At 49.1% G+C, this 27,641-nt stretch overlaps 1 protein-coding gene across 1 annotated transcript in view; it reads right to left on the bottom strand.

Moving 5' to 3' along the window:
* The window catches only part of LOC128730267 (homeobox protein unc-4-like), a 53,237-nt gene extending 29,834 nt beyond the window's left edge, over positions 1-23,403 (bottom strand). The window contains exon 1 of the mRNA XM_053823306.1: positions 23,007-23,403. Coding sequence (XP_053679281.1) covers positions 23,007-23,403 — 397 coding nt within the window. The remainder of the gene's footprint in view (positions 1-23,006) is intronic.
* Between the last annotated feature and the right edge of the window lie 4,238 nt (positions 23,404-27,641).

Here is a 27,641-nt window from a genome sequence, read left to right as displayed (position 1 = left end):
ATAATAACTTCTTTTATTGTTTTTCACACTCCACTCAGCACGGAATGGGCTCCAAAAAGCGCCTGGAAACGCTCACAAAACAGTCGTCAGCATCGGAATAATGGCTTTCGTTCGACTTTAAGCCACCCCTCCCGATGGAAGGGTTTCCATTTCACAGCGTTGCTTCAAAACAATAATAACTCGCCCCATCGGCCATTGTTTTCCACCGGTTCGGTCGTCCCGGACAACGGTCATTCCCTTCCGAATCATTTAGCGCACTTTCGATTAGCATAATACAGCCGTTTCCATTCGCACCTCGTAAACCGATGGAAAACCGGGCAACACATTCCGTAGAGCTCGAAATTTAAGATTTAATTCATTGCCCCGTCCGCTATCGTCGATAACGTTTGCTTTAGAGCGAATAAAAATCCCATTCTTGACCGCGCCGGGTTTTCCCATGACGAGGCTCCACAAAATGGCGCCTCACAATGGCGCCGACCGCGACTGCACAGTCGCACCGAGCTGCGTGCGTTGCCATCGAAAGTTGGGCCGAAAATAAATGAACTTTTGACAACCGTCACCGAGGTTTCGAGGGCCGTGGAAAATGAGTCCATCGCCATCGGGCACTGTATAAAGCGCCCAGTCCAGCCCAGTCAGCCAGCCAGTGAAAGGTGGTCCATAAAATTCCAATTTCGCCGCACTTGGCCGAGAGATCATTATCCCGCACCACACGGAGTTCGGGGTTTGGTGGGAAAATACCCACCCAGGGGGAGAGAAGTTTTATTGCCTCCCAAGCCAAATGGCGGTAAATACTCCCGTGAGCTAATTCCGATCGCTAATCGATTGACCACATGTCGCAGCGATAGTTAAGGCTCACAAATTTACTCGTGGGTGGGTCGCTGTAGCGGTGCCACAGGCCATGAATCGATTGGAAAATGGCCGCACCGAAACAGAGCCACTCGAAACGGGAGTCAAATTACGCCTGATGAAGGATTATGGTGCCATCAATTTGGTGTTCGTTCGAGGCAAGTGCTCGATTCCAAGCGGTCCTGCCGATCCGGAAGCGCATTTCGGGCGCGTATTAATAATTGATTGTGCCTCATCATTAGTGGATGTGTTAATTGTATTTCGCTCAAAAAATACGCACCAAACACGCAAGCCGGCGGGCACGCGTGTCATAACGCTTGAATTATGTACGCGTTCCCGGATGGTGGCATTAATTTCTAATGGCATTTCCATAAAAAGGCAATTAATTGGAGCACATAAAATGGCGCTTATGGGGGCCACCGGTCGGTGTTTGTTGGGTGGAAAAACAATTTGTGGCGCTTCGGCGTTTATCGATTATTTCTATTAGAAAGGACTCACGGAAAGGTGCTCCTTTTCGCGCTCGTTTTCGCTCTCTGTCAGGTTGCCAGCAAACGGGCTGGCTTTTGGGGAACGATACGCTTAAAAATGGAGTTTTATAGCCCACCATAATCTCTTCGAAAGACTAATCCCGCTCCGGTGGGTACCGGAACCGACACCCTAAAGCAATATGGCGCATCCGCTCCCCGAGCTGGACGATACAATCTTCGATCAACGGCGTTTCGCTGGCAAACTCCACCTCCATTTCACTTACAGCCACTTCAAAACCGTTTCGCACACACTCAAGGCGAATGGAAACTCGTGCGCAGCATCGCAGGATGTGCTCGCTTTTCCGGTACACATTGCCGAACATGCTCACACACAAATACAGGCGAGCCAGGACCCGCTTTCGGTGGGTTTATTCAATTTGTACCAACACTGCTTGCGGCGAGGCGGGTTTTGGTTGTGAATAAAAATCGATATTCATCCCGGATCAAGTTAAAGACGCATCCCTGAATGCGAATGGCCGCGTTGGAATGGTTCCAATTTTCGCTTCATCCCATCACGTTTTAAGCTCCATTTCTCCCCCAAAAGAAGGATGCTGCGGAAGCGCTTACTAGCGGCACTAAATATCGATCAAGTAGCCCGCGATTCTCCCGACGGGATTAGAAATCACCAAAAACGAAGCAACGATGGCGGCCGCGATGTCATTCGCCATGAAAGCGCCCATTGTTTCTCATTGCGCGCGGTTGCTAACAAGGACACGCATACCAACGCTCCGGCACGTCCTGGAGCCGTCGCACGTCGCGGTGCGATAATTCGCTTCTTTTGCATCCGAACTGTGCAAAGTTGGCATTCCAACGATGGCTCGCGTAGGCACCAACACCAGTGCAAACTGCGTGCCAAAGATGGAGCTCCATGATTGGGGTCTTTGGGGTTAACGTGGGGTGTTCTATCTCTCTCTCTCTCTCTCTCTCACTCTCTGTGTTTTTCTCCAACAACCCAGTGGGGTTGCTCGTGGATCCTGCTCCTGCTCAATAATTCATCACGGGACGCACCAACACCCTTAAGAAGTGGCCCGCTCCACGCATGTGCCTGTTCACTCGTTCGCTCTCTCGCTCTGGAAGGTTGTTCTCTCTTTCTACCGCAACGTTGCATAGCTACGTCTTGAATTACACCGTCTGGGGGCAATAATTTCCCACAATGGCGACGTCCAGCAGCTTCGTGCGGTCAACATACCCCGACGCAGTGCGCGTGCGAGAGAGCCAGCATGCACAACAGAGAGAGAGAGAGAGAGAGAGAGAAAGTACATGCGAGAACGAGAGCGTGTGCCAAACGTGCCGCGCGAAAGAGACAGCGCAAACAAGCCAACGAGGGCAGGCCGTCTTATGCTGCTCTTTTGTGCACGCGGCTGCTTATGCTTATGCTCTTTAGCGTTCCTGCGACGGTCGAGAGCTAAGGCTCGATGCTCGATGTTGCTCTTTTTCTTCTTACGCTTCCTTCCGACGTTTTCCCCCAGTCCTCGGTAGGGGCGTGTCGCATTATCACGCCTTTAAAAACAATTTCATCGCAACCAGCCTTTTTGTTTTGTTGTGGCTCGTTTTTTTTTTTTCATTCACCTTCACCTTCTCCTCCACACTCCTTGGGGTATGCTGCTCCTTATGCTGCCCCGTATGGAGCCTCCAGACAGCCGAGAGTGTTGTAATTGGCCGTCGATTCGCCGCAAATATGTTGCTAATAAATAGTTGCTCTTGGGGCAGCACTTTTTTTGTCCACTCGCACTTTGTTGGCGCTGCTGCTCTTGCTGCTGCTGGTCATTGCTCTGCGGTGTGGTTAGCAGCCCTTTTCTCCCTCCAACACCACCCTCCGCCGTTGATCATGTTGACGATATTACTTAGAAGGAAGGGAGAATTTACGAGGACACGGCCCCCGGGCCGGAACGTCGGCAGGACATTGTGTTCCGGGCGGCCAATTTATGAGCACCGCCGATCGTCAATCGGAAGTTAATAAATGTACGGCTCGATATCTGGGCCTCGCATGAGTTGTGAGTCTGCATTACGGCGCATTCGGTTTTCTTCCCCGTTGTCCTTGCGATCGAATCTTACTGGCCCGAAATTTATACCGACTAATCCCCGAGCCGGAAAACCATCAGCGGCGTGGCTTCGAGTGATTTATTCTAAGCAATTTGCGGCACCGCCATTGTGCCGGGACGCATGCAGCTATTTGCGATGTCCTTGTTCCCGGTTGTTAGTCATGACGGGAGTGGAAGGTAGGCAAATGTTCCCTTCTCCACTAAACGCCATCGCGCCATGGGTTGGGATTTATCATCGGTACGATAAATTGCGCCACCAGACGATGGGAAAAGCGGTCCGTCGCAGCCGTCACACGGTTGCGTCAAGGTTCGTAAAGTTGCCAAACTGCGGCGACGCGGTCCAGTGTGAACCGCACTCGACCGTCAGGACGACCGGTGACCGGTGTGTCCTTGGATAGATAATTTATCTTCAATCAATTGACGGCTTCGGTGGAGCGCCCGCACATCCTTTGACGCATTTTTGCACACTCGATGGGATGTTTTATTCGTCTAAAACGTACGTTCAGTGTTTTCGCACAATTGCTAATATTCGGCAGTCGAATTTATTTGCTGCGGATCGTGTGAAGTGGTCGTTCTGCATCCAACCGGTGCATGCAAGAGACTGCACCTCAAACTGGGCCCTGACTGCAATAAAATGCACTCTGAATGGAACGGTTCTTTGGCAGCGATCCCGATCGTTAAGCAAACCCATTCGTCCTGGTTTGAGTCCTTTTGGGACACGGTACCCAAACAAGGCACGCCGTGGAACAGCAATTTTGGAAGATTTATTTGTGCAAACGGTTTGGTGTGGCCTTTTTTCCACGTTCCCAGCGGGATAATTTGCGAATCTTCGTGTTCGACACCGCACAAGGAATTAATCGATAAACGCTTGTCCCCAATGACTGGCGATCGGCGTGAATGCATTGGGCAGACGATTGCACTGTGTTTCGTCTGCAACGACGGTGGTGAATTTGACTTGCAAAGCGGTTAAAACCCACGTAGCGGCCTACTAATTATGAGAATCATATCTGCTCACCTCGCAGCTGCTGTTCTCAGCAAGCACTGCAATGGCGTGATTGCAGCTCACTTCCCGGCACGCGCAAATCAGCTTCATTTAATCAGGAAAAACAATATTAACACCACCGAGGACCTGCAGGAGTAAAAGAATCCTGCGAAAACGCTGTGTGGCATGTAACAGTTCCCCAGGACGACGGTGAGTCTCTTATGAAAACAGATGTGTGAATTATAGCGCGTAAATGACGATACTAGGAGGACGAAGGATATTCCTTGCCACCGACGTTCCACGAGGAAACTCTTCGGGGGCTCATAAATCAGCGGGCGGAGTGCACTTGCCGAGCAGGGAAAACCCCATGCAAGGATAATCGGATTCGGCACATACACAAACACACATGAATCACGACATGAAAAGTCGACCGAACAAGTCACACGGGTGAGCAAACGGCTCTCTATGGGATGGTCCTGAAAGGACGAGGACACGGAATAAAACACATATTTGAATACGGTGCGGTTTATCAGCTAGCTTGTCGTGCTGATTTTAAATTAATCTGCACGAGAAATAACCGCAAAGCCGGTAACTAGCATCTCGTAGAGAATAATTCTTTTACACGTTCGGTAAGTGTCTCCTCAGAAAGAGTTAATTTTCAATTAATTTTCAACACAAAAAGTCTCTATTTCAAGTGCCCTGCGGTGGGCAAACAGGGCGGTTGCACAGCTCCTTCTCATTATCACCTGAAGTTTCGTGTAATGCCTTTTATTTTGCCCTGCTTTAACTATTTGCCCACCAAAAGCCACCTCCAGCGACGGCTGCGTGATCGCGTGCAATCGCCCGGTCACGTGGTGATTGAAAAAAGAAATATGCGAACAAAATAATTACTATAAAACAGCGCGCTTCTGCAAAAACCCACGGTGCCACGGATCGATAGGGCCAATTGGGCCCTTGCAAGGGGCAACCGTGTAGTCCGGGGGCTGTCCGTTATCGGACAGCTTGGCTAATAATTGCTGCCATTTATTACTTCACCTCTCGGGCACGACTCGGAAACTCGGAAACGGAGCGCGAAAAGAAAAGCAATCCCAAGGTAGTGCCCCCTTTCGATGAAGGCCTCCGTTGGGAAATCTAGCGTCGGGCGAAGATGTACGGCCAGTTCCGGGTGCGATTCGGGTTTTGGTTAATTAAAATGTAAATGTTTAACCTCAGGCCGCGCGACTTTAGCCTTTCGTATGCGAGCGTGTCTGGAAGGGTACGCGCGTAGAAGGGTGCAAGGTTTATATGCTAATAATGACGAGGGAGGCCAAACAGGATCGGTTAAACACGGGTAGAAGGAGAAGAAAATGCAAAAGACAGAGAGACCCACATTCAAATGCTAAATTCACCCTTGCTGTCCTATTTTCCGAGTCATTGAACGAGGAGAATGAATTCGCTGGCGAGCGAAAAGCTCATCATTTAGAAAATGTTCCGTAATTTCGTTCTCTACAATCCTCGCTCTTTATGGTCAGTAAAAGATAACCCTTTGCTAACGTGGAGTGTAATTTTGAAAGGCTTAAAACTCTTGGTTTCAATTTCCCCATTATGGAACCCTCCACAGGGCTTGATATGAATAAAAATAAAATTTAGCGGGCGTTATTTTTTTTTTCTCCCCACAATCTGGTTCGGCACGATTTGAAACGAAACCCCGTATGGCTCAACTTGTGTTTTATTCTGAACTATAGTTGACACTATTCACTGCGGGAATAGAAAAGTTCAGCCCCATCCGGTGACCCTTGAGGAAAAAGTTTCCTACGAAGAACGAACTGCACAAAAGTTATCCGACCGTGCGCTCGCATCCCGAAACATCCCACAAAAGGACATCCAGCCGGGTTGGACCGATCTCTCTAGAGAAGAGACAAAAAGATGCCTGTCCGATACATCCCACAACCCCCGGCAAAGCAGACTCGACGAAACATTGCGGCAACTTCATCGTACCACTCGAGGAAAGGTTGCCCAAAACAATCATCTCGTTCCATATGCCAACGGCGTGACTTCTTCGAGCGCATACACCGCGCCGGAGGAGCAAATAATGAAGCAAAGGCGAACAGCAAGTTGTTCGTTTGTAAAACTTTTTGCTTAGCGAACAATAAAAAGAGTAGCTAATCCATAAAGTCTCTGGTCGGCTTTTGCTCTGGTCATACTTTGTCTTCGCCGCAAGTCTCTTTGCGACTGAGCGGTTGAATGCGTGAATAAAATAATCGTTCCTCAATGCAGGCTAAAATGTAATTATTATCCCATCGAATGGCGAAGACGGTAAAGCAGAGCTTTTTTCCCTGTTCTTGTGAAAATGGAACCTCCGAAGCACCAAAATGTCCGCGCCGCAAGCCGACCTTTGATGGCGGAACAAGGCGCACTCGAGGTTGCAATGTTTTTGCTCTATTTTATTCACGCCCAGCAATTGCAGGCAACATTGTAGATAATTGCTTCGATTGGCCATTAAATCAAATTAACCTTCCTCCTTTCGTTGAACGGTGTTTGAACGAAGGCAACAGAAAGAAAAAACTGACCGTTCCAAAACGGACCGCTTGGCGGATCAAACAATTGTTCAAATCCAAACAGAAACTGAGGAACAACTTCATTTTCATTTCTCTCTCTCTCTCTCTCTCTCTCTCTCTTTCATCATTCAGTTGACTAGCTCCATCAACACCTCAGCTCTGAGCTCAATATCCTTCACGAGGCGGCTCACAAACGTGCCCAAAAAGCACGACTAAGCCGGCTCGTCGCACAAACGTTTAATAATGAAAATCCCCAAATCACATTCGGTCGGAGATTGAAAAGCTTTACGATGCGATACGAAACACACCCGCTTAACATATGCCCGCGCTAGCAGCTACGCCGCGTGATGGCAATATCGAGACGATTTAAATTTCCACCCCAAACCCCCTTTTCGAATGTGTTGTAATGAATAATGTACCGGGGGAGTCAATAAAAAAAGCTCCGAAAACTCCCTTCCCGCTGGACCGTAAAGCCCCGACCAAACGATGACGGCACGAGGTGTCGGTAAGAATTAATCAAATCGTAACGTTAGCGGTACTAAATTAAGCTGGAAAAGAAACTCCACCAGCGCAGTGCCCAGCGGGGGATTCTCGCCGGTGAACCGAGATTAACGGACGCGACGGAAAACGAGTCGGAAAACGGCACCCCCAGGCGGCCATCGTTCCGAAACCGTGCCGTTTCGGTTTCGTGACCATTCCGGGCCTCGTCTTCCTGGCTCCACGATCGACAATCGAGCCGGCACGAGAAGAGAAGAAATAAAATAATTGATTTAAACCTAATGAACAACTTAATAATAATTATCATTTCAGCTTGGAATTATGGACGGGAAAAGCGTAAACATGAGAATGCGAGTCCGTGGCGTGTGCGGGGTCCGAGAGGAAGAATAGACCATTGTGGAGGGGAGCACACCAACCTCGGTCTGTCCACTGGCGCGCAACTTATTATGCTGTGGAAGCGAAGTACGAAGAAGCCAATAACTGGGGGAAAAAAAAAACATCCCCAAAAACGCATCAAAAAAAAGGAGCCCAAAATCAAAGCGAGTGAGGCGTGTGTGAGAAAAAGAGAGACAGAGAGAAAGACCGAGCCTCGAGCGATGGAGTGGGATTCGAGGGAAAATAAAAAAAAAAAGATTCCGAGGATCACGACTCTTGCCGCGACCGGTGTTGATGAGACCTAATCCGGAGGATGTGGTTGGTATGTGTGAAGAAAAATCTCTCTCCGCACGCTTCGTGCCACCCCTTCCGGGGAGCCATGAGACAAAAGCGACACCCCGAGAGGGCTGTTTCGCCCCTCTAATTTCACCCCTTTTTACCGACTGGGCTCGGGGAAACATATCGCCTGTTTTATGATTAACTGTCAAAAGGCAGACATTTATAACAGAACCAAATGATAGTTTTAAAGTTGATGTATTCGTTTCCATGCGTTTGGAAGCGCGTGTTTGTTGCCTTTTTTCTTTTATTTTTCCCTCTCACCCTTGTTACTGCCGCGCGCGGTGAATGTTTTGATATTTTGCTATTGTTGCGCGTGAAGCCGCGAACCGAAAGCACATGGCACGCTAACAATGAGCGAGACAAATGAAGAGAAGCAGAGAAAGCGACGGCGAACGACGGCACAGTTTATGAATCCACACAAACGCGCCGACATTCGAGCCCCGGCGCAAGGAGCACGCCAGAAAGGGACCTCGCGCTTGTAACGCAGTTAATAAACATCTTCATGCTCCTTTAGGGAGAAGAACGATGATAATCACCCCGCGACCGGACCCACCCGCTGCTCACGCGATCCGATTCAACGAAATTATGTTTCGGTATTTTAATCTTATTGATCGTTACTGCAACCAGCGCGCGCAACCACGGGGCTGAGAAATGGATCCCGCATCACAAACGGGGTGCGATCCTTCTCGCGCGGCCAGCTTCGAATCGCCGACGGCGCATTCTTCGCCTTTTGCTCTCCGTCCCATCGATACTCGATCGAGGGATCGCGCGGACGAGAAAAGGACGAGAATTTATGGCAAACTCACCAATAATTAACTCGCCGATTGGGGCAAAGTGAATGAAGAGAAGCGAGAAAAAAAAAGCCGCGAACCGCGACGGGGGTTGCCGAGTGCAGCGTGCATTTGTGCCGGGAGGATCAGGATTTGTTACATCTTATTACGAGCCGCCCGTTTCGGAGAGGCGTACGATCGGTGCCGGGCATAACGTTTTCTTAATCTAATTTTAAGCATCGCCATTATCGCACCTTTTACGCCGGTTCTCCGAGTCCGGAAAGGCCACCAAATTCCACCGGCGATCCATCCCGACCACTTTTGCCCGTGGTAATTCTGGCCCACGTTGTAAAGGCCCATGAAGCCATTAAACCGCGACCACGATTGTCAATACCTGCTTCTTTCGGGTTGTTTCGTGCGTTTTTCCATTCCCGCATGCCAGACAAAATGGGACGCGTCAGCGAAAGGGCGTCTCCATCCAATCGGGCGCTGGTTCGACAGGAAAGGAGATCGAACGCGGCTTCCATCGATCGGTTCGTCTATTGCTTAATCCTGTCAGTGTTTCTCGGCTCGCGACGGATTGGATCACGCATCAAACCGGGCACTCGTTTCACCGGCAAACAATCAATCTCCACTTATGAATCATTTTATTACCGGGTGTTTCTTCGTTCCTGTTCAGCCCGGTGCTGGTCGGCTGCTTCGTGGCGTTGATTGGGTTTATGTTTATGAATCGTTCGTTGTTTTCATCGTCCGTATTGTATTTCTGTTCGCTACGATATCTCCTTTGCTGCCTGATGCTTTAGCTTATTAGGGTTCTTCATTTTTTCGATGCTTTCTTTCTTCAACCTAATGTATGTTTTTAAATATGCATACTAATGGAATTGACTTAAGTTTATCTTCTTTTGAATTTAAGCATCACATAAATACAGTTTCATCGAACATGTAAGACCATGTTTGTGAGAATAATTGTAAAACAAACGACCTCACTAAGCACACTAAACAGAGTTATAAAACAAGTACGCTAAGAAAATGTATGTAAACATGCTTAACAACGTCGAGTAAAGGACGCACCGTTGCGCATAAAACATAACAAAGAAATAAGCGACCCCCTTTTGGTCTCAGCGCGCCTGACAGGACTGAATGAAGAAATAATGTATTTAAAACAACACCCGAAAACCTGCCCCAAAACGGAGAAGCCAGCAAAAAAAAAGGCACGAACGCGAACGAAACGCGCCAAAAGAAAGGAAGCGCAGAAAATCCACTTGAGGTCGAAAATAATTCATTTGCCGACTATTCAATTACAAAACGTGTAAATAAAGACATTTTCTCACTTCCAATTTTATGCAGGTTTCGTGAAATGTTTCTCTCGTGCTCCACCCATCACCACCCCTTTGCTCCTTCCCCCCCTTCCGCCCCCTTTTACCCCTGCACCAGTGAACGGCGGCTCTCGTTCGCATTCGATTATAAACGACGTCCATCCTGGGCCTGGGGAACCACGAAAGCTGGCCTTCCCGGGGCAGCACCGCGAAAGCGATCGCTCCTTAAAGCTCTCCGGGCTCCGGATTCGGGGACGCAACAGCGCAAGGGTGCAGGAGGCCCTTTTTCGGTGCGCCGCAAACGCGAGCCCAAGAGCCGCATGATGGCATAATAATAATCGTAATGGCGTGACGGAGCCCCGCAACTGGAGCCTCTGGAAAAGGGATGAGAAGGTGAGGTGGGGGGATGGAGGGGGGTTTCGCTTTTCGGCTGCGGCCTCCCAACCCTCAACCACCTTCCCCCATTGGCTCCTTTTGCGTCCTTCTTTGTGCCGCCGCCGACGTTGGCGTTGCGTTGATGTGGATAAAGCTAATGGCGGCACGGAGCGTGGCCGTTCGTTTCAACGAGGGAGAGAAAGGCAGAGAAAGGGAAGGTGAAAGGAGTTGGAAAGGGAGCTGGTTTTTGCTTCCCCATTCCATCCACCTAGTGCCCAATGGGTGCTGCGAAAGGAAGCTTGTAAAAATGCCAACAAACACAACGACTAAATTTTATGCTCCTTTTCGACCCCTCGAATATGCGTGTTTCTCTCCTTTCTCTCTCTCTCTCTCTCTCTGTCTTGTTCTCTCTCTCTTTCTCGCTCTCTCATACACTCTCCATTTCTCTTTCACTCTCGGCATCTTTGTTTTATTCGAGTTTTCCCCCGGGTGGGTTTCCTTCGTCCTCGCCGCAACACACCCCCTACAGCGGCTTGGGTTCGCTTTGCTGCCCCGCTCGAGAAGGAAGCCGTCGGGAATGAAGTCGTTTTCGACCGACGTCGGTTGAAATTAATGAAGCTCCCCAGCGTTGATGAGCGGGAGCGGCTGAGGGCGCGAAAAGGTAAGCCCTACGTCCGTGGTTCTCGAGTAGCAAGGATTCCTTTGATCGGCGCGGAGTAGCGCAAAGCGGTTTTTTCGCAAAAAAAAAACACCACCCTACAGTGCCTACTGGATTGAAAACTCCAATCGAGTAGTCGCGGGTAGGTAGCAGCAACAAACAAAAATACCCACCCATCTCAGTAGCCCGGTTGAGGGAAATATTATTCAATCGATGCTGTTGGGCCACGATGAGCGTTTGAAAATAATGAGGATCTGCGCGAGTGTTGCAATTTTTAACCCAAAAGCTGCCCATTTGAAAACCCGCAACCCCCCATTCGCGTGCTCACACACGCACAGCACAGCCGTTAAAAGGGAGCTTTGTTTAATAATTGAAAATGGTCGCGTGATTTAAGCCTCACTGTGGCTGCGTTGCACGCGCTGTTCCGCGTCTTCTTTGGCTTTCGCTGCGCTGCCGTTGTATGTCGCACCTACCGACAAATTGATCGCCTTTGGGCTCCGAAACAGGAGGTGGAAACTTCACGAGGTGCAGCCCACCCTACGCCCTTGCCTTGGAGCCCACGAAATCGCGCATGCGAATGCAAACGCCAAAGCGCAGCGTCGTCGGCACGGAGGCTTATAATTGATGCCCACAAACAGCAAACGCAGGAACCAGTTCCGGAGCGGGTTGAGCGAGCTGCGCCGACACGCCGACTGCGAAGGCCCTGTGTGTGTGTGTATGTGCGCCCTTTTTTGCTCTCTCCCCCGGGGCCATAAATTGTGAGGAGATAATAAGAACGAACGTTAAAAGGATAGTAAAACCGAAAATTGAAAACAGCAGAAATAATTTCAAGATAATTTACCGCTCGCCCGGACGGATGGACGGTTTTTGCTTCGGTTTCGATGCTCCAAGAAAACCATGGGGGCTTTCCATTTGGCGTTTCGTTTTCGGACAGCGGGCAGCCATAACGAGTGTGACTCCGGTCGCGCAGGCGCTGGGCAAATATGGCTAAATACTGGCTCGAGTGCACGCTAACTGAGAGGCTCTGGCGGTGAAATGCAAAACAGCCGACAGCCGTCGTTTTCTTTGGCTTGGGCAGCTTCCATTGGCCGGGCTTGGGATGTGACTGCGAATCATTAGGCGTACCAAATTGCTCTATCAACTGATGAAAAGGGCCGATTCTTCTCGCCAACATCCAACGAATCAATCCTGGCGTGACACCGCGACAGTAGAGTTCTGCTTTACGTTTTTTTTTTTTTTCAGATAAGTACTTCAGATTTTATGTTCCAGCACTTGGCATAGTTAACACATTTTCCCCGGGGTTTGGTGAAATTTCCTCGCGCAACCGTCGAGCGGACGAAAAACGCGTTTCTTTTTTTCATCATCCAGGAGGGAAAACTTTTGCTCGACAGCCTACGTGCAGCAACCGTCCCAAGGGGGAGTGCCTAGTGGAAATTAATGTGTCACTTCCGGCAACAGCGCAGGACGAGAACGAGATTTTATCGAGCGAACGTGTTGTGAGTTTTGCGGTTGCTCAACATAGGTGCTGCATGCATAAAACGGCTCCGATAAAATCATCAAAGATCGTCTGTGTGTTGCTTGTATAAAATTTATTTTTACATTGAAAAATATTCTATTACATAACGCTGACGCTCGTACGAAGATTTCCCAAAAGCATTGAGCTATGTTTGAGCCAACTTATGCGCACCACCCGAAGCACAGGCGAGAAGGCGTGCGCTTGACCCGTAATTAATATGTTATTATGTTAATCTACAATCAATTTTCCTCCGCTGCACCATTAGCCCCCACGGGCGGGAGAGGGTTGCGTGCGGGTGAGCGATTTTCATTTTCCCCGTACCTGCAGCTTGCGCGTCTTACAAAACGAGCACCTCCATATGCATTATTAATAGGGGGTGGGACTTGCGAAAGTCACCAAAATACCGTGGAACGTACTCGATATAATTACGGGCATGCGGATTGAATAACTAGACGTGTTATTATGTTTGGAAAATGGGGAAAAAGAACACCGTAATCTAACATGCTAGATGTCCATCACATACAGAAATGCTTGAAGTGTGTCATTTGTTTCTATCCTTTAATATTCCCTAAAATACGAACTCACAAGCTTTAAGTCTATCGCTATAGTACGAAGCTGATCTATTACGCCAGGCAAATGAAGCAGAATTTAATGCAATTTATCTTCAACTCGTTCAACTAAATCTCAAAAAAAGCTAGCAGAACTTGTGCTAGGCCAAATGTAATCCTCCAGCACGTAATCGCAGGTCAGCGACGGCAAAAAAGAACGCTAGACTCAACTAACTAACGCCAAACCGCGCACTTAAACTTTTGAAACCATTTGAAAGTTCAACCAGTCAAAAAGGGGCTTCGACGGTTCTAGCCTCGGTCGCTTGGATCCGGGTTGCACAATTAAAGTGTCATTAATAAATAGAGCCCGCGCCTTGCGCCACGATCGTGCCCGCAATCGGACCCACAATTAGGAGAGCACGTCAGCGAAAAGGAAAGTAAATTAAGCTTCTATTGACAGTTTCGGAATGGCGTCGGTGGAGAAAGTTCTAGATTGGTGCGCGAAAGGTAAACGTCCGCGTGGAGCAGCAATTGGCAAACGGAGAAATGTTGAAAGTTGACTAGTGCTTGTGGACATCCAGTTAGATCCTATTTTCAGGAATTGGCAAACGAGGATGGCTTACTTGGTCTTGCACTCGGTTTTATATTTGCTCTTTGGAAAACGAGCACTCCGTAAAAACAAGGAAATTCATTTTTATTTAAAGTACACACCCTCCAAAGGTCCGGAACACGGAATCCAAGCAATCCCAGCGGGCAATAGTGCAATTGATAACACGGTAACTTTGTAAATGATTTTAAAGAACTCGATTCCCTTCACAGTACCAGCGAAGCACATTAGACGTGATGAACTAATTTAATTTGACACCGGTCGTTACTCGGAATGATTTGTGAGTGGAGTTCGCATATTGAGTTCGCGCAAAGTTTTTTCCCGTTTCCGCGTCGACGCGACGTGCGACACTTTCCCGCAGATTTTCCCGCCCCTACTGGGCAGTAATAGCAAAACTTAAAACCGCAAACAATTTGATTGGCCTGCCCGCCGTGTCACGAAATAAAAAGCTCACTCACAGAACCGTTTTCGCATCGTGGTCGTGTCCCTCGGAGCGTGGAGCTGGCAGTAAAAAGTTATACTAAGCGAAGAACGACTCCACCAGCGAATGGTGGTGGCGTTTGGGGGCTCGGCAATCCAATTTGGCATCCAATTAATCTAAATTTTCATATACAATCTATTTCTTTCATCTCCTGTTTGTGGGCGCACACCCTCAGACGTTTATGTTCCTTTGGTTTTTATTCCCTTCGAGCGGCTGCAATTCCTGTTTTTCTCTGGTTGCGTTTGATCCTTGTGAAAAACCTCGGAGGATTGCGAGCATCATTTGGAGTAACTATCTTTTGGGCGACGAGTGATGCCTGGCTCATGTACGAGCACCGAGAAAAGATGTTCTGAAGCGGGAAAGAAAATTCGCTTCCGTGTAAGTTTCCATTCCACAGCGTCGTCTTGAACTGGAGACGTAAACTCGGAATGTTCGTCTTGGCAGTAGTTCATCAAAAAATAGATACGATCTAGGCGAATCCCAAACTCCCCCGCAAAGACTGCCTAGTTGAATCTTATTAGTGCGATGGAGCCACATTCGGTCCCAGCTGGAGATCGACCGAGATCGACCCAGAAAGAAAGCCCATCTCGAGGACGAAAAATGATGAATAGCGACAGAGCAAACGAAAGAGGGTAACTCAAAGGCAACCCGTTTTTCCCTGCTGCAATTGGCCACTTTACCGGTTGATTTTTCATTCAAGTGCTCTCCGGCCGCAAAAGGACGCGTCCGCAAACAGCGCCCGGACCCGAATCCAATTGTAATTGAGCGAGCTCGGAAGCACCGATCCGGTGTTGGGATTATTTATGAGAGGGCGCAAGGCCGATCCCTCAAGGGATGTCGGCGTTACAACCCCTTTCCGACGAGGGTTCAACGCGGTTACACTTGCACCTGTCACTCGCAGGACGAGTGTTTACAGCTGCTTAAACCCACGAGAATCCTTGATTAGGCCTGGGCAGAGATCACCAGAACTCGCTTTTTTTATCACCACGTACCGTACAAATCGATTACAATTAGAAATCACTCACATTAGCATCGAACGGTTTCGGTTTCGGCACCCCCTTCGATTCGAAGATGTCCTTGCGTTTCTTGCGGTCACCGAGCACTCAAGGGCTCCTTTTATTGAACACCATAAAACGAACCATACGGACCGGAACGTACGGTCCTTACATCAGAAGCAGCAGCTCAGCCTCACCATATGTCAGGTTCGGTTTGACTCCGTCACCCTCAGCTTCACAGTTGGTCCTGTTTGGTCCCGCTGACCTAGGACTCGCTCGGAAACCGAGACACCCGACACATTGTCGATTATTTGCAGCAAGATTTACACTTTGGTTTTTCCCTCCCCGAAGCCCGGAATTCTAATGTGCACAGATTGACATTCAAATCGATACCGATCGTAAATGTGGGTGATTTCTTTTTTATTTAAACTTTCCTCGCAATCCTTCCACCGGAACCATTTAACGGGTTCCATGCCTCGGAAGCGGAAAGAAAGAACCGGCCTTCGTTCGCATAAATTTGCTCCAAAGGCTCTGACGTTCGGTTCGTTACATCCCACACGGCGCCATTTTCGGAAAACGTCTCCATGGGAGCGAAATAAAACTCAACCACCGAAGCGCACCCCTCGTGAAGGTGGATGAGTGTGTGTGGGTGTACAGGGACGAATTACATCCCGTTCGCTAAACCCGGCCCCAACCCCTCCCGGGAGACCCTTTTTCCGGCCTCGGGAGGCCGAGATTTCGTTCGCCCAATCTAAATTGCCCGGTACAACCGCGCCAAGGGCGCAGGCCCTACAGCCACTTCCTGCTAACACCCGTAAAACGTTCGCAAAATAAGCCAATTCGTATTCCGGAAGCGGGCCGACGTTCGGGTGGCTTTTCCCGTGCCGTTTCTTGAGGTTACCCGCCGAGGGATTTCTAGCGGTTCCCCCTGCCAGTCCCAATCGCTCGGTGGAAATCCTTTCGCACGGATCCTTGCTTTCGCAACCGAGATCCTGTCCTTCCTGCGACCTCGAACCCACGCCAATATACGCCTTCGGGTGCGTTTGTTTATGCAGGGTTAGCCTCCGCCATTCGCATCGGACACGGCTTATTAGACAAATGTGTGTCGAATTGGATTTGAATCAGCACAATCGTCCTGCGATTGGTTCCGTTTTTACCAGAGGGAAACCCGCACACGAGGGTGTGCAAGTCGATAAAAGGGTGATGTCAAGGATGTTTTGACTTCCGCACCGAGAGGCTGAACCGGTCATGTCGCGTTGGGACGAAATCGAAGTCCTAAAAATTTTACTTCAAATTGCTTACCCCGATGACAATGCGACGAAAAAATTGTGCTGAGTAGGCGCAGAAAAAACTGCTCCAAAGCTGTAAGCGATTAATGCAAATCGTTGACGCTGCAAGAGATGCAAATAACCGCAACGCAGGTCGGTAGTTTAGAGCTACTGGTAGTCAATCTAGTAGGAATTTCCTGCAGGCAGCATCAACAAGGAAACGAATGTGAAATGGAACACTCTTGCTTTGTGTGATTACTTAAACGAATCACATTCACGTGCGACGTTATATTTAACTTATTTTACGTTCATTACAGCATACAAGTTTACAATCCAACCGTTCTACCTGCTGGCAAAACACCCCATCCAAAGGCGCTGATTTGCGAAACGATTCCAAAGGAAAACTCGTTCGAAGCTGGGTTTTAAATAATTTCACGCATTGATAAGCAGATGTTGGCTCAGCCTGACGAGATGGCTCTAAAAAGGACCTCCGCAAGCACAAAAACCATCCAAACCGTCACCTTCCATCCGAGATGAGTTCCGAGGACGACGATTGATCCGCCCGGAAAGGTGTGTGTGTGTGTACCAGGCCGCGAACAACACGCAGTCATCCCACCAGTGTCGGGGTTTATTTTGGATGTGTTTAATTTCAGATTTCCTACCTCTGATAACCCGTTTTCCCGATGGTGTGTCCTTTTGTGTGGCACAGAACCGAACCCAAACCTCGGTCGCCCTGGTTGTCGCCTCCGTGACAGTTCCATTTTCCAGTCCCATTTTCCCTCGCCATGGCAATCGCAACCTCGCAATCGCAGGTTGGTTATGGAAAATCCTTATCCGATTGCCGGTCCCTTCGCGCGCGCCCCAGTACCCGGCAATCTTTAAACTCATCATCACCAGGCTCATCTTTCGGAAGAGTTATAATTGGAAAAAAATGTCTCGCATCTTTGTCGCCCGCGTTGGGCCCGGTTTCCCGGCGCTGCCGGCGACCTCAATCTGTTCAGATTTCGACTTCCGACCACGGCGCTGCAGGCGAACCCTCCGAAGCAGGGAAGGTCGTCGAGCGGAATGAATTAAATTACATTCGTTACAACTCATTAGCACCGAATGGCGACTGTTTATGGCTCGGGTCGTCGCTTAGCATAATCTGAAGTGGAAAACACGCGGCCCGGGTGGAAATAGAATTAGGCAGAGGATTTGCGAAGCGCTGGGTGTTCGTCCAATTATTCAACTCGCTTGTTTTTTATGCGCCGTTTGCGAATGTTGCGCACCACACTGTGTACCGTGTCGTGTCGCTGCGCAGGCCGAACACGTTATCAACCCGTGCGAAAGTGCAGCATGTTTCTTCAAGCGACGTTTAGCCTTTTTGCAAATTGCCTACAACACCCGGAATGGGTCTTTTTTTTTGTCCTGCAACGCGATAGATTTCTCGCACGTCCTGGGCATAAATCTTCATCAAGACGGCTGTAATGGCTCCATTTGTCTCACTTATTTTCTCTCAAGTGGCTCGTGCGCCGTGTGGGAAAAGAAATGGAGAAACAGCAATAGAAGGAAAAAATTAGCACGATCCTGCAGCTGGAAGACATAAATGTTGGAAAAATTTTGGACCGACCCCGTGGACCTGCAACGCGGACACGCACACCACATTTTCGCCACTTTCTCTCGCGTGGGCTCGCGCACCGCCACTCCCGTGCAGGCAGCAATTTTACAAAACCCACCATCGTGTCAAGACCCAGCGCAATCAGGAATCCATTTGCAATGTTTATTTTCTTCGATTCCCAGCGCCCGTCGAGCGATAGGGCAGCGCGTTTCGAAGCGATAAAACGGTTCCACCGAGGAAAAGCCATGCAAAACACGCTCCTACACCACGCCGGAACCGTGCCGTGTAATCCGATCCACCAAGCCGAACCGAAGAGCTTCGCCGGGCCCGTGCTGATTATGATTATTATGCGATGATGATGGGGGCGATGATGATGATGATCACGCCTTTCGGTGCCCACTTATGTTTATTGAAAACCTATGGAAATGAATCCGTGGCGTTGCATTCCGCGGTACCGCAAAAGCTCGCACCATCGAACTTTCGGGACAATGCCACTTGGGCGGAGTTGGTGTCGTGAAGGAAGCTGTCGAAGATGGGAGCCGTTAAATAAAATGCAATCAAGAACACCCGAATACCCGAAAGAGACGGACGCAACCGTTCGCGTAACGCTTCAAGGGTTTGCGTGTCAAAATATGCGTGACTTCCCGGGAGGAATACGGGGTCGATTTGAATAAGTTTCGTATTGAAAACCGATCGGGGGAAAAATGTCTCCAGAGCCTCGTGTCGTCATATTCAAATGATCTCCTCCCAACGACCGACTCCCGTTGGGTTGCCGAAGGAGCAAAAAATACACCGTAAAAACTATTTTCTGCACAGTTAAACGTACTGCTTACATCATGCAGATAGGGCTGTGAGTGAATATTTGCTATCGCACTAATAAGCTCGTCGTGTTTCGAATGGGAATTTGAATACAAGCATGCTATTCGATCCCGTTAGGGATGATGGATGTTTCTTGTTTAAAGCCCGGTTATTTTGTACCTACAATGATGCGTTTTAAAGAACGTGCAATGAAAATTTATTGAGCTATTTTTTATAGATTTACTTATCATACTTCATTGCGATTCCTTGAATTATTGATTCCGCCTCACAATGCCAGCCGATTGCGACTCATCGGCATTGATATAAAAAGTGGAACAGATTGAAATTAAAAGCGTTCCTGGAAGGCCAATGGTGCTACCGATGCAAAGTAATTTATTCCTCTTTCGGGACAACACGGTGATTGATATTTCACAAACGCATCTCGTTTTCGAGCCCTTGGAACTCACTATCACACCAGCTTTATGTTTCTACGAATGCAATTTAATTTCCTGAACGGCAGTTCTTGAAACCAAAATGACATAATCGATATGGTAATGGCACATATTAATCAGCCAGGGTGGTCCTGTTGGGTGTAGTAGCCCTGTCTTAATAGCCGTCGTTGACTCATGTAGTGTTTTTAAAATTTATTTTCAGTTTTTTTCCGCAGCCCTCAGCAGAGGGTCAGAGCTCTTTTTCAGTCGCCAGCGAGGTCCCTGATAATGGTGGACCGATGGATGCGAAGTGAAATGGAACAGCAATCCAAATTAAATACCATCGTTCTGGAATCAGTTCCTCGTACGCTATCGGACGGTCGGGTTAGCGAAGGTCAATCCAATCAACTTCCGGCGCCGTCGAAATCGCACAATGCTTCTGCAACTCAATCACTACAATCACCACCAGGCTCGTGTTAACAAAAATGAATGTGAACATCGGCAATCAGTGCTGGGAAAGAAAACCAACATTTAGGCTTTCGAGTGTTAGGTTTGTCTTTTTCACAGCAAGAGCCAGATATTCAAACTCCCTATTCTCGACAATCATCGCTTCCTGGACGTCTGTGTGACCGTGTTGCTGATCCTCGTACCTGAGCTAATTTAATTTGCACCACAACAAGATCAACAACAAACTAATGCACTGTTTTTATGAAATCAATTCCCAATTAACGCCAATCGATCGTCAGTGTCGCGAATAGATCATCGCGTTTCACATCTTCCGCAGAATTATGTCCCATTAAGGGGCATGTTGCAATATTAATAACCACACCCGACGTAGGCCGAGAAGCTGCTGCTCTCAAACTCAAGTATGAATGGGGATGATGGCACGTCGAGTGAATCGAGCTAATTGCCACAGCACTTGAGGTTGTGCCATTAACATGGTCCGATGGTTTTTCGCGCTTCAGCTTCACAATTACGCGTCGCTTTCCGGTTGACATCGCCGTCGACGAAACCGATAACCGAAACCACAGCGAAAGCGAAATGATTTATTGCCCCGATTGTGAATTGTCGTACCAACATAATTCCCCGCAAATATGTTGCTAATGCGTGTTGTGCCTGAGTGTGGAATGCGATGCACACAGAGCCTGTTGATTTGAGGAGAACTTAGCTCGACTTCACTATCAGCAAATTAGGAACGGCAAACGAGGCTACGAACCTCGAGCGATTAGCGTTGACCAGCTCGCAACCCCCAAAAGGCTATCGCAAACTCGACACAATGGCTTTGAACGGCTGTCCTGCGATGTTTGGAAGATGTTAGCTCCTTTTTTTTATCACGCATTTCCTAACGTTCTAACAGCGGATAAGCATTCCTGGATGCTATCAATCGCTCGCCGAAGCAGCACCAACAGCAGCATGGGGGCCAACAGTCCATCAGTCACGCGTTTCCACCGTTCCGTTTTATTGCGGACAACACCCATTACACCGTGGCCAGCCTGGTGGGAGCCTCCGAAAGTATCGATAAATAAACCACAACCCGCTAGGCACGGATTCCGAAAGGCTGCTGCAACCTGGACGGCTCGAGGTAACTTGAAGCTAGCCCGGCAGCGGCTTCCCATTATCCGATTAGTTACGATTATTATTACACCCGCTGACGAGATTTGAGATCCCAAAAGCGACCGAACGTGGCGATGAAGCGGTCATGTTGTATTGGGGCCACATCGAAGGCTGCTTGCCCGAATTGGGAATTTTCACGAGCCTGCGGCGTGTGTTTAGAATATCATTTCAATAATTTGACGATTGATTGCGGTCGTACGCGGAGATTGAGGAAATCAATATGCAAATTTTTACGCGACCGAATGGTGAAGACATTAAGCTGATATTCGATGATTTTATTGGAGTGAGCAGCCGGAGAGCAGCCCGGTAAGGTGCTGTTCGATGTGCCACATGTTGAGGATGTCCCCAAAGAGTCCCGCTTCCTGCCCGAGAGGCGATGATTTTAAATCGAAGGCCCATTTACGACCGCTGTATAATGTTACGCTGGTACGGAAATTAACGAAATCGAACTGCACTCGGCAGCTTTTGAGTGATGATTGCGACAAAGTTTTACCATTCGTTGCCACAAAGCGAACGTTTCGGTGGGACGGTTTTATTGGCGTAGTTAAATTGCCATTCCGGGACTGGGATCGGGATAAGTGCACGCTTCCCGGCATGGTTTACGATCATTAAGGTCAAATCTGACCGACTGCCGCCCGGCCGAGGCCTAACTTTATGTCCATTTAAATAAATTTCAAACTCCCAAAACCGAACGAACGAAAAATGAACCGCAGAAAAAACCCCACAACCGCCCTTGTTTGGGCGCTCGCATGTTTTTTTTTATTCGCCAAAGACCCTTTGAAAATGGGCAACGGGCATCCGAAATCGGAAGGACACCGATAAAAAAAAAGATGTCGGTCCGATTCGTGACGATTCGTGGCCATAAAAAAAGGATCCATAAACTCGAATGCGATGCCGAATCGCTACAAAACGACCGTTTTGCGGTAGAGTGGGTCTCGAATTTCACCACCACTGACGAATCCACGGCCAGGACAGGGCTACTGCTAACCGCTCGATTACCACACGCCGATTGCTACTGGCTGAGATCTTTTGGATCTTTTTGGTTTGCTCCCTCGCATCATCGGGATTATTATGTTCCGCTTAGGGCGGCATTACACGCCCAAGCAAGCTGGCCTTATAAATAAGCTGACCGTGTCAATCGAACGCTCGGCAGTAAATCGATCGCGTGTCCAAACTTTTCCAGCGGGTTGTCGCAAATTAAGCTGTAAAACGATTAAACATTGGGCACGTTTATGACACGCACTTTGGGGCATCCAAATATTTAGCCCAATCCACGATATCATGCGGTTCACATGCAAGAATGGCGTCGTGGAAATTGTCGGTGGAAAACAATCTCCACGTGTGTGCCGTCGTTAACTCTCGCCCCGTCAATAAACAGACCGGATGTGGTTGAAGTAAACACACACACAAAAAAAAGAAGAAAAAAAACACAACAACCCACTGCGCACGCGGTCGATCTCATCACGCAGCTTCCAATTACTGCCATTATCGCCGACGACGATGCTAATGCGCTGGCAAATATTGACGCGCCGGTCTCCGCAAGGGCCTGCTTCGATCCCATTATAATTGAATTATAAATCCTGCCCGGCACGGCACAGATGATTATTGAATTACAATAAACCGATAATGGAGCGAGGCCGCTCTAATCGGCGCTCTCGCGGACCGCAGCCGACGTTTTGACGGAATAATTGCCACTGGCTGGGAGGATGGCGTTAATAATACGCCCCGCACGAGAAATGGTTCCCTCGTTAACCTCTAGCTAATGCAATCCGACGATGCACATGCACTTGCACTTCAGTTAATCAACGTGAAACAGTGGGTTTCGCGAGCCCAACCTGCGCTCGTGGCTGGTTTAAGGACCTTTTGCCGAATATTGTCGTACTCACCTCGATCGTCGTTGGAGTCCTCGCTCGGTGGTCCCTGCATGGCGCGGTGAGGTGATATGTTCGGGTGAGAGCCACCATTCAGGAGTGACCCCGGCAGTCCGCCTGCACCTCCACCGCCGGTTCCAACGCCAACTCCAGCTACACCGGCACCCGGGGCTCCACCGAGACCGGTCAAATTGGGTGGCGCCCCAGGCGGACCAAACCGGGGTCTCGTCAGGAAGTGGCCACCGAACACGTTCGGTACGCCAAACTGCAGAAAGGGTGCCCATTGTGGTGGAACACTGGTGCGATTTCGAGGGGCTAACTGGGCAGCCGCCGCGGCCGCGTACAGCTGTAGGGCCGGCTGCGAGCCGAGCGTTTGCAGGTTCTGCAGCATTCCCTGGTGCTCCAGGACCATCTCTAGCGCGAGCTCCGGCGGCTGCCACAATACATGCGTACGATTGGGAGCCGGCCGGGATGCGCTGTCTCGCGGGAAAACCGGAAAATCCGGCAGTACACGTGGCCACGTGGAGGCGTGCTTTCGCGGATCACTTTGAGCCTTTTTGGATCGCGTTTGGGCTCTTCGAATACGCGGGAAATTGGTCAGTGTTTGCGGGTTAAGCGCCTCGCAAGAAGCTCACTGATATGGGCTTTCGGAATAGCACTCACATACACACATACACGTTGGTCACCTTCACATGGTGCCTTTTGCACTTGACCACTGCACTCTGCGATGCATCGGAACTAGCCGACTCGAGCACTTTTCCGAAGAAAGAGTTTTCCTTCTCACGATTGCTTATCACCCGGATGGTTGACAGATTTGAGGCACCGTTTAGGCCCTAGGATCGGTTAATTCACAAGCAGCCGATTGTTTTCAGCGAGCTTTTCACTAGCGGATTGTCGACATCAGATCGGAACCGAGGCCGTGTGCATTGTTTGTGTAACCATAACGATAGAACATGCTGCGACATTATTTTTTTCACTCACTGTGTTCTAGCGCTGTGGAAAAGGAAAATTGGAATGCGGGTGAGTGAGATGGTGTGCCATTTTTCAGCCTACTTTTGTAAAAAAAAACACAACACAAAAGAAACTCTGGCAGCTCATTACGGCGAAAGGAGCGCTCTGAGGAAGCCTATCGAAATGCCGTCGGCATTTTAAACCTCGCTGTTGTCAGTGCTGCTAGATTGCTGTAGCATTTTATCCGCACTCAACACACACATACAGCAAGCAATTGCACCTTACCGGACGATTGGAACGGCCCAATGCAACGAGGATAATTTTTAATTGAAGGGACATTTGGAATAATCGCATGTCCATTTGTCTTTGTGCACAAATCCTGCATGAATTGCTTGCTCAAATTGGGTAGCTGGTTTACGCACAAACTCATACACACAGCAAATGTCCACCATACACTCACACCCGAGCCATCTTTGAAAGGGGCTCTTGGGTCAATGGTTCAATTTTTCTCGATTTTCCTACCGTAAGACGACTCCGCGCACGTTCAAATCGACCCTTCACGACGAATTCCAACAAGATCCCAACCAATCTCGACCATCAGCATCACCTGCAGAGGTCCTATGCATTTTTCCAATGCTTTCCCATTCCCCGAAAACGTGAGGACCTCAACTCGACACTTCGCGGCGGCGTTCGCGAGCCGTGGGGCCATTTATTTATTTTCACCAGTACCCACCCCACCGACGGGTGGCTAAGAAAAGGCCAACGCGAAAGCCGGGCGTGAAACGTTCGAAAATGCACGGAACTGCTGAGGGTGGCTATGTGAAACACGCTAATGGTCGCCTTTTTGGTGGCTCGCAGCCCTTTCCTGCGACCTACTGCCTGCAAGCTGGCCTGCCAGACAAGCGGGAGTCGTTCTCTCACGAAAACACACACCACTTTGGAGGGGGGTTTGTCCCTGCACACGAGCACACATGCATAAGGCTGCAGGGCTGCATATGCACATGCACGGCAGGTCGCTCGGAAAGTCTTCAAATGGGTCCGTTCCTTCCGTTCATTCCCCAATGTGATGGTGTTGGGCAAGCACAAATTGCTTTTCTCAGTTGTTTTGGGTCCAAACGAACGAACGAACCAGAGAGAGAAAAAGAGAGAGAGTAAACGAGAAAGGGCATACAGGGGTGGAAAACCAGGAAGCCTTTGCAGAAAGGAAAAAAATCAACTCAACACACGGGAGAGCCAAGCGAGCATGAACGAGCACACCGGTAACTGGAGCATAAATGCACACGGGTGCATTTTACACTGCCCATACCACGCAAGGTCAATTAATCCTGGAAGCAGTGAGTCCCGAATGAAGGCTCAATCTATAGTCTCTCGTTGCCAAGCGCGATGGGTAAAATTTATGACAACCGTACACTGGCAGGATGTGAAAATATGTACTGCATTTAACTAGATTGGAAATCGCTTGGATTGTGTGTTTTTTTTCGTGTACTTGTAATGTCAACATTTAATCGCCCCAAACACAGCAAAGCCATTTTCGTTTATACGTTCTTCTACCGGGAAATTTTTCACCACACATTTTGTCCGGCATCGTAGTAAACAGGGCCGTTGCCAAGGGCGCCTCACCGAACACCGATTGCTCATGAACATTCGATTGTACTCGAAAGGGAAAACAAAGCTAACGACCCATACACAAACAAACGACCGCGTGAATTTTCCTTCCTTCCAGACTGCTTCAACACACGTTTCCGTAAAACGGCAGCTCGGGTGCAATGAAAAACCCACCATCGGGTGCAATCAAAGTCCGCATGCTGTTGCACCTGCAGCTCTGTTTACACGATGCTTTTCGCACAACTGCAACCCCCTAGGTGTGTTCATTATGGTTGCGTTCCTTTGTGGAAGGAACGTGTCCCGTTGCAGGAGTTGTTTACAAAACACACGCACCCGAACGAATCCACACCGGGACGCTCGAACATCGCCTTTCAACGGCTTCACAGTGATTTGACAGCCCAAAGCGCCTGACCGTGGAGACGGTGCTCGATGACGCGGCACAGCTTTCGTAGGTGCAGTTAAAAATAAACAACGTACGTACAATTTCCCATCACGGGGCCGCACGACTGATTCGCGAAGAAAACGAAACGCAATGACGCTCGACTGGTCCGTTCGATAAGCGCCGCCACTCCGGTCCGACCGACGTCCATAAACGATGAATGGGAACTAAAATTCTTTCAATTTCGGAGGAGTTCATTTTGTGTGCGTGCCCGCGTGGGATGAAGCGAAACGGTTGGACTCGCGCCGTCGGTTGGGAAATGGGGTGAAACGGTGGAAAGAAAACCTACTCTCGCGTGCCTGAGCTGTGTGCATTGGCCACGCCCACTGTTTGCAGGATGCACACGCCCTTTTTGTGATTTTTTTACCCACCCCTGGTGAATGTGTGGGTAACATCGACGGCGCCTCCATCGGAGAATGAACGCTGTGGAAATGAACCAAAATGAACGTTTATGTTGACTCCTGCATGTTTGAAGGGTGGTTGTCCTTTTCCATGGTTAGAACTTCATCGGCAAAAGCGGGCGAATTAGATAATGGACGTACTTCTAAGCACCTGTGTGTTTGGGAGCATTTTAACGCACATTTTATCAATTGGGAATGTTGGGAATTAGCACAGAAAAAGTGCTGCATCTCTTCCTTTAGTGAACTACGCATGAACGCGCAGGGCAATTATTACGCGGTTGATGAAGATTCTCGGTGCGATTTCATCTCCACGACTGCAACGACAGGAAACTGCATCCATAAACCTTCGGTGGGCCACAACTCACGAAACTGCCCCCAGGATCGATGCAACTGCCCAAGCGCGGCTTCAAATTGAAAAATAAATGCCGTTTCTTTTAAATCAATCTCTTTCAATTGACCGCAATCTCGGCTGATAATTGCCGCTCCTGTGCCTCGTGCTTTCGTGCGTCTCCTTCCACGCGGATCACACGCGGACACTTCTCAACAAGTGGGCCATGATGCCGTCCAGCCACCGTGTGCATGTGTGTGTGTGCGTGACGCAGACCAACACGCGATCAAATACATGCACCAACCGATTGGCCACGAGTTCGCGAATTTCCGCCGGAGTCGCGCCATCTTTGCGCAGGTCCTTCGTGCCGTGCTTCCGGTTTGATGCGCATGATTGGTGTGCGCTGCCACCACCATCGAGACGCTCGGCTAATAATGATGTCGGTACATAAATACTTCCACCCAGTGCTCGTCCTTCCAGCTTCCTGTGCAGCCATCTCGCTCGCACCGTACCCGTGAATTATGCCATCGTACGAACGATTTTGATAAGCGAGCTCACTCACTTCGTCACCGGAGTCTTGTCGGAAAGAGCGAGAGAGAGAGAGAGAGAGGTTAAAAAGTTTCAATTTCATCCTAAAGTGCACCGTAGTGTACGCACGTATGTGTGTGTGTGTGTGTGCCGAGGACGAGATCGTTCGTTTCGCGCTTTTGACACACGCAAAAACCGTGTGCGCGAAATGTACGCAAAAGAAACGGGCGACGGGCGTATCTTTGATTAAATTTCCCGCTTTGACATCCACGCGAATTGGTTTGTGTATTGAATTTAAGTAGATTGTACATAAGTTTTCAGCCCCCCCTTTCCATCCGGCTCGACTCGACTCAGCTCGGCCATACTGAAGAGGAAAAGAAACACGAAAGAAAAGTGCA

The sequence above is a fragment of the Anopheles nili genome, chromosome 2, assembly GCF_943737925.1.
Source record: "Anopheles nili chromosome 2, idAnoNiliSN_F5_01, whole genome shotgun sequence".
NCBI classification, from domain to species: Eukaryota; Metazoa; Arthropoda; class Insecta; order Diptera; family Culicidae; genus Anopheles; species Anopheles nili.
The sequence above is the reverse complement of the archived record's forward strand: the minus strand, read 5'-3'. Positions and strand labels throughout refer to the sequence as shown.